General features: G+C 36.3%; 2 protein-coding genes across 2 annotated transcripts; one reads left to right on the top strand and one right to left on the bottom strand.

Moving 5' to 3' along the window:
- Positions 1-1,493: 1,493 nt before the first annotated feature.
- LOC111473479 (UMP-CMP kinase 3-like) lies at positions 1,494-5,207 on the top strand. Its single transcript, XM_023118978.1, has 10 exons — positions 1,494-1,603; positions 2,404-2,464; positions 2,657-2,711; positions 2,850-2,967; positions 3,145-3,301; positions 3,448-3,528; positions 3,618-3,725; positions 3,808-3,879; positions 4,486-4,536; positions 4,960-5,207. The coding sequence occupies exons 2-9, from the start codon at positions 2,432-2,434 to the stop codon at positions 4,492-4,494; spliced, it is 633 nt and encodes a 210-aa protein (XP_022974746.1). The 5' UTR covers positions 1,494-1,603; positions 2,404-2,431; the 3' UTR covers positions 4,495-4,536; positions 4,960-5,207.
- Positions 5,208-5,853: 646 nt separating this feature from the next.
- LOC111473501 (50S ribosomal protein L18-like) lies at positions 5,854-7,057 on the bottom strand. The gene is made up of 2 exons (XM_023119009.1): positions 7,004-7,057; positions 5,854-6,249 (listed from the first exon to the last, which is right to left on the bottom strand). The coding sequence occupies exons 1-2, from the start codon at positions 7,055-7,057 to the stop codon at positions 5,854-5,856; spliced, it is 450 nt and encodes a 149-aa protein (XP_022974777.1).
- Positions 7,058-7,238: the final 181 nt, after the last annotated feature.

Here is a 7,238-nt window from a genome sequence, read left to right as displayed (position 1 = left end):
GGGGGGGGGGGGGGGGGGACAAGACGGTAATAAGGTGGGGTCGGGTTGGGGATGGAGACGAAAAATGTAACCCGTGTCTCAAGTCGAGGGAAAAATTATTCTCCGCTGGCTCCCCAAATCTCTATTTAAATGAAAATTTTCACCCAAGTTAAATGAAACATCTCTAAATATATTTTGTGAGATCGCGCTTCGTTTGGAGAAGGGAACAAAACGTCGCTTATAAGGGTGTGAAAACCTCTCGTACCTGACAAATTTTAAAACCTTAAGTGAAAGCTTAAAAAAGACAATATTTGCTAGCAGTAGATTGTAAGCACTCGGAATGGGGTATATATATATATATATAGCTTTAAAATATTTAATTACCTATGAAATATAATGCGTAAAATATATCTCCATCAAATCTTTACAAAATATCTACCACATATCTCAATCTTTACGAAATATCAACTGCAAGGCTTTATATCCCAGTAGAAGAAGTGTGATGTCACATTGGTTGGGAGGAGAACAAATCACCATTTATAAGGGTGTGGAAACTTTCCCCTATCAGACGCGTTCTAAAGCCTTGAGGGGAAGTCCGAAAGGGAAAGCCTAAAGAGAACGGTGGATCTGGGTTGTTACAAATGGTATCAGAGCCAATCACTGGACGATGTGTCGGCCTTCTCGCTGTTCTCCGAAGGGGGGTAGACATGAGGCGTTGTGCCAGTAAGGTCGCTGGGCCAAAAGGGGGTGGATTTGGGGGTGGTCCCACAACGATTAGAAGATGGAAAGAGTGCCAGCGAGGACGCTGGGCCCCGAAGGGGGGGTGGATTGTGATGTCCCACATTGGTTGGGGAAGAGAACAAATCACCATTTATAAGGGTGTGGAAACCTTCCCCTAGCAGACGAGATTTCCCCTAGCAGATGCATTCTAAAGCGTTGAGGGGAAACCCAAAAGGGAAAGCCCAAAGAGGACAACCCCTAGCAGATGCAGGGAAACCCGAAAGGGAAAGCCCAAAGAGAACAATATCTGTTAGCGGTGGATATGGGTCATTACAAGAAGCTCTCGATCTTTTACTGTAAATAGGCATAACTTGTCATCGCGGGGATTTTCCTGAACACACTCAATTCATTTCTTTAGTAAGGTCGACCATTCAATATTCAATATTTTAAAATAAAAAAAAATGTTGAGCTGGTCCAACTAAAAAAAAGGTTTGCAGTTGATATTAAATTAAAAACGGAATAAAATTTATAATTAAATTTACATTTATTTTAACAATTAATTTCCGCATTGTCAAAACTATATTTAAATGCGATCCAATCGCCCCTTACAATTTACTCAAAGAAGAACCAACGAAGAAAATAAATGAAAACCATAGCCGTTGCAATTACGCGACCCTTAAAAAAGAAATAAATAATAATATAACAAGACTGTGAAATGACATGAATACCCTCCACCGACCGTAACGCTCATTCTGAGGCAAAATTTACGTGCCAATTCTTACGGTCAATCCCTTCTCTATTTAACCACCCACTCGTCCTCCTTTTGTTTCCGCGTTTTCCCTCCTCTTCTTCAGATCTCTCTCTCTCTCTCTCTCTCGATCTTTGGCGCGCTCCGTTTTCAACTGTAAGAATCAGAATCTTGCTCTCTTTTTTTTCGCCTTATATCTCTGTTAATTGCGTTACTTGTTGTTTGATCTCTGCATTGTCTTCTGTTTCCGCTTGAATTTTGTTGCGTTTCTTTGTTGATTTGCTTGGTTTTGCTGCTACCGTTTGGATCCAGCCGTGTTTTTCTTCTGGTCTTGCGAAATCTTGTGGAGAATCGAGAAATCTTAGCTTTTGAGGCTTTTCTTGTGCTGTGTGGTTTTAAATTAGTTAGTTTTTTTTTTTTTTTTCCATTCTCTTAGATCTGTCTTTGAATTTATTTACCGCCACTTTTCTGGTAGGCCAAGAATGGAAAAATTGAGAATGAACTCGGAAGTCTTTACTTATGGCTTGCATGTTCTTTCGTCTGTTTGTTCTCTAAATGATGCTTATTGGCTGTACTATTTGTGTTACGAATGTTTAACAGTTGTGCATGTTTTTATTTCTGGATCCTAAATGCTGAGCTTATGTTTTTCGTGGTGTTTTCTTTGTTGAAATAAATTACTAAGGCCAGGCATGTCGGATCTGCAAAAAATCGATGAAAGCTAATATTTATATTAATGTTTTGAAGACTTAAGTTTTTTGTTTTTTTTCTCCTCTTCTCCTCTATGTTCGAGAATTTAGAGGATAAATAGACTAAGAAGATTTGATTGCATGTATCACTTAAGTTTTAGCATGTTATGCTTTCAGCCTAATGTTCTTCCATGTTTATCTTGCCTGTCTCTCCTCCTTGCTTTAGTGCTGAAACCTGGTTTTGACATACTTTTATCTGGCTTCATGTAGTTAGTCACTTCATTTTTAAATCAGTGTGATGGGGACTGTCGTTGATGCTGCTCCAATCAAGGTATAATTTGACTACGTTTTTACTTCCTATATTGAGAAAATTTATGCCAATTGAACTACTCAGAATTTCCATTTTATGATTTTTCTGAAGTTATGTGGGGATGGTTGTCTTTGCTTCCTTCTTGGATGAACTATTTGACCTGAAATTTCAGAAAAGTTTGTTCTGATCTACATGGTTCAAATGAAATTGCAGGCAACTAATGAAAGCTTAGCTGAGAAGAAGAAGCCTACAGTTGTCTTTGTTTTGGGTAAGTATACTTTTCAAAGATTAAATTCATTCGTAGGTGCTTCCTTTCTACCTTCCTTATGAGAAGAACTTTCATTTATTTTTTTATGCTACATTTTGTTTTGGGTTCTAAGTGGTAGTTGGATTTTTTAATTACCAGGTGGGCCAGGTAGTGGCAAGGGTACCCAATGTTCAAATATCATTGAAAACTTTGGGTATACTCATCTTAGTGCTGGTGATCTTCTTCGGGCAGAGATCAAATCTGGTTCAGAGAATGGGTATGATATATGTCCTCGTACATATGTTTCCAAACTTGAATGTTAAAAATTCCATGCTTTTGGTCTCATTGCTTAAATTGAAGGAAATTCTGAATTTACTGTGAATTCCTATTTGTGCTAGATGTCAGGAATGCAAATTACATATTGTCTACTGATCCTACCATTTGATTTTCTCAGGACGATGATTCAAAACATGATTAAAGAAGGGAAGATTGTTCCTTCAGAGGTCACAATAAAGCTCCTTCAACGAGCAATGGAGGAAAGTCATAATGACAAATTTCTCATTGATGGATTCCCTCGTAATGAGGAAAATCGTGCTGCATTTGAAGCTGTTGTAAGCCATTTTCCTCTTTTCTCTGAGAATGTTTCTTTTAAAATTAAATTCCATTCTATACAATTCATTGTTGAGGTTGTTGTACAATCCAAGCTAGAAGTTCCATTTCACTTGACACAACAGTATATTTCATTGATGTTTTGCAGACAGGCATTGAACCATCTGTTGTCCTGTTCTTTGATTGTCATGAGAAAGAGATGGAGAGGCGCCTGCTGAGTAGGAATGAGGTTTGAAGGGATTCATTTCTCTTGTATTTACATTTTTTCTTTGAAATTTTAATTTGACGTTAAGAATTTCCTTTATGGATATGATTCAGGGAAGAGTGGATGACAACATTGAAACAATTAGGAAGCGGTTTAGGGTTTTCTTGGAGTCGAGCATTCCTGTGGTTGAGTACTATGAATCCAAAGGAAAAGTTCGGAAGGTTCTGATTCTTTCTCTTCAAACGTCAGTACTTTTTGGTCCTTTTTTATTTTAAATTTTGAATCATGTTCTACTCTTCTTAGATTGATGCTGCGAGGCCTATTGAGGAGGTTTTTGAATCGGTTAAAGTTGTTTTTACTCCAAAAAATGAAAAGGTAAGTTTTGATGATATGCTATGTGTATATTTTTTTTTCATTAACATGTCTTGCAATTGCTTAATAGAGAAGCTGGAACTCAGCGTTAGTTAGGCTGATGAGAAAAGTCATCAAATTTGGAGGGCTTGGGATGCCTATATAGTTCTGCTTCTTATTGGCATCAGAAAGAGATGCCAACAGAGTTTGTTGTGATTGTAGCCAAATTCCAAAATCTGAACCATGCTTGAGAACCAAACTCACACCGAGGGTCTGTTTATTTGTGGGGAATTTGAATGTCCAACATCTTTTCATGCCTGGTATTTAGATGCCGGGCACTTTGGAAGCCCAGTGTCTTCTCATAGTTCTGTTTGTTTTTTAACTGGAAAATTCCAATAAATGTTTTGTAATACAAATTAGATGAATATTGCATCCCAAGACAAAAAATTTTAATGTCGAACTTTTGCGGCCCTGAATCTTTACGCATAAGACTGTTGCCTTCTGACCTTTTGTGGCCCTGAATCACCCTTGTTGTTTTCTTTTTTGCTACAGTCTTCTTATGCGTAATACATTCTGGCATTCAATGCCTTATTACTGGTACTAACATTGCTGTGCTTTGCCTTGTTGCAGGCTAACTGAAGATCAACTACCCAGTAGTTTTGCATTAATATCTGCTTTAAGGTAAGACTTATCACAAACTTTGCAGATCGGCTTTTGTGGATGATACCTTCTTGAAAAAAAAAAAAAAAAAAAACTCTTGGCCTGTAGAAGATTTAGGTTAAATGATAATAAGATTTGTTTCTATTTTGTCCAGGTTCTTCAATTTTGTGTCAAAAAGATCTCTAACAAATTTGAAAATTTTAAAAGTTAAATCCATCTATTTAATGCAGCTCTAGGATTTCAATTTTGCGCTTTGTAGATTTGTGAATTTTTAAAAAATGTCATACTTGATAGACTAATAACATTGTTATTTAAGGAAGAATCTATTTGACATATGATTGCAATTTATAAATCTGCATAAGTAGCATTTCCCCATTTTTAAGCCTTCATGGTTGCTTCAATTCCATGTTTCTAATTTTTGTTTTTTTTTTATTCTATTGGTAGGTATTGATTTTGGTGGCTGTGTCAGAGTTGGATGTTTAGGTTCTATTCTATACAAGGAGTTAACCATATATTCTTATTATTGTTACCGTACTTTGTTACTAAGATTTGTAATAATAGTAAGTAGCAGGTTTCTTTGCATCTTACAAAAAAGAAAAAAGAAAAGGAAAAAAAAGGTCTATGTCTCTATATTCTTATTGAGATATTATCCATTGATTTAAATAATAAAGGCAAGTCTTGGTTCTCTACTATTGAGTTTTTATTAGCATTGTCTCTTCCCTTTAATGCATTGCTCCACCCCATCCCCATCCCCATCTACACAGCCTTCAGCCATTTTTTGGCATCTAAAACTAAAAGCAGCCTCATTATATAACTTTTGACAGCTTCTTACACATAATACAGACAAGGATTCGCCGGTAGCTCATTGTAATGCTCATCTCAATTCAAGGGGAGAAAAGAAATGATCCATCCACAGCTAGACTGTAAGAGCTTCAATTTTTTACACCTTAAAATGCATGGAAATTTGAATGATAGCTAGTCCAACTGATTTTTTCCATATATTTGACATTTTTTAAAAAATATTATCAACTGTGGATACAAAATTCTTGTACATCTAATAGATACCAGTCTAGAGAATTTAATAAGATTATCAACCTATCTATTATGATACTTTAGAGATCTATTAGATATAAGTTTAACTTTAGTTATTAAGAGAGTAGGTAAATAGATGAATTTAAAGAGACCTTAGAAAGACTACAAAGGCATTCCAGACCGACTACAAGACTAGGACTATAATACAAGTTATGAGCGATAGTGAAGCCAAGTTGGATTAATTTGGAAGGCATATAAATAGAAAAGTTGAGACATTGGTGGTTGTTATTAGATGGATATGATAGGTTAAACGAACAAGATACCATTGTCCTTAATGGCATCAATGACAATCTCAATTTTGCCTTCAATTTTTGCACTCTTTGGAGGGTCGTAAGAGATGACAAATACATCAGCTTCTTTACATCTCTCAGCAATTAGGTTCCCAATAATCCGACATGCATTGTCATCAGTGGGCGATGGCAATGAATACCTTAAATCCTTGCAATTGGTGCTTGCTGCCGACACCACTTTGCTTGTTCCTCGATGCATCACTTTGGCATGTATGAACCTCCTTGAAAAGTATACATCCAAAACAAATGGCCTCATGTACATATCTGTTCTTTGCTTCCATGATTTCCTGTTTGGTCTTTTTGAAGTTTCTCCTCTAGATCTTCGTGTCCAGGCTGCTTGAATGATAGAATTCTACAAAATGAAAACACGTCGAAACCTTAGATAAAATGTTCTACTCTTACGAAGTACGACATTGTCCTCCAACATGTGGTTTTTAGACATTTATTCGTAAAGATATCCATCTTTCAAAGGGTAGAATGACCTAGAATCCTAAAAAATAAACCCATCATCTAATCAATAATCCACAAACACTAGTGATTAATGTTGAAAAAAATTATAGTTTTCATTATTCCACCTTTTCCCTCTTTCCATTGCTTTTGTTCAATTTAGTACCCATAATTTTACTCTATTGAGATATATCTCTTCCTAGATCGAAACCTCCCTCAGTCCAAGTCCACCACTAGTGTTGATTGTCCTTTTTAGACTTTCTCTCTAGGTTTTTAAAACGCGTCTGTTAGGAAGAGTTTTCCACACGAATAAAGAATTGTTTTTCTCTCGAAAAGACGTGTGATCTCACAATCCACCCCCTTTGGAGCCCAACATCCTCGTTAGCACTCGCTCCTCTCTTCAATCAATATAGGATCTCACATGGCCTCTGATGTTCAATTCTAAAACAACTCGCTACTATCATTTCAATATTCTTTAAATATAATTGCATAAATAGATAGAAAAATAGCAAATAGTATCTTTTTTAGCAGTGGATCTCTATCTCATTTATTAAGCATTTCCGGAAGTGGAAGCTTGGACTCAAACTTGGGGTGTTCTAGAAGCTCAGGAAGAACAACCCAGATTCAAACTCCTTAACTAACTCTCAACTATTCATTACAGTTTCGACTAGGCATTCCGTCGAACACCTTGGCTGCAAAATCCCAAACGCCATCCCTCTTAAAAAGAAGTGGAAGGCAAGGATTCGAATGCTATTTTATTCAACTTCATTCCCTCATCAAAACAACCACCAACAACTTCACAGATTTTTCGCGATGGGTATCGTAGAATTTCCATCATTCTTCGAAATCGAGATTTTATTTTTATGAAATAGATTCTTTTTTTTTTTTTTTTTT

Source organism: Cucurbita maxima, unplaced genomic scaffold (genome assembly GCF_002738345.1).
Source record: "Cucurbita maxima cultivar Rimu unplaced genomic scaffold, Cmax_1.0 Cma_Scf00123, whole genome shotgun sequence".
NCBI lineage: Eukaryota > Viridiplantae > Streptophyta > Magnoliopsida > Cucurbitales > Cucurbitaceae > Cucurbita > Cucurbita maxima.
Note: the sequence above shows the minus strand (reverse complement) of the source record. Positions and strands in the feature narration are given on the sequence as shown.

Excerpts from the sequence above, each read along its gene's own strand:
- LOC111473479 (XM_023118978.1), top strand. The coding sequence starts at position 2,432 with ATGGGGACTGTCGTTGATGCTGCTCCAATCAAG. Across the intron at positions 3,302-3,447 it reads GTGCTGCATTTGAAGCTGTT|ACAGGCATTGAACCATCTGT; the intron begins GTAAGCCATTTT and ends GATGTTTTGCAG. Across the intron at positions 3,529-3,617 it reads GCCTGCTGAGTAGGAATGAG|GGAAGAGTGGATGACAACAT; the intron begins GTTTGAAGGGAT and ends GATATGATTCAG.
- LOC111473501 (XM_023119009.1), bottom strand. The coding sequence starts at position 7,057 with ATGGCGTTTGGGATTTTGCAGCCAAGGTGTTCGACGGAATGCCTAGTC. Across the intron at positions 6,250-7,003 it reads CGGAATGCCTAGTCGAAACT|AATTCTATCATTCAAGCAGC; the intron begins GTAATGAATAGT and ends TTCATTTTGTAG.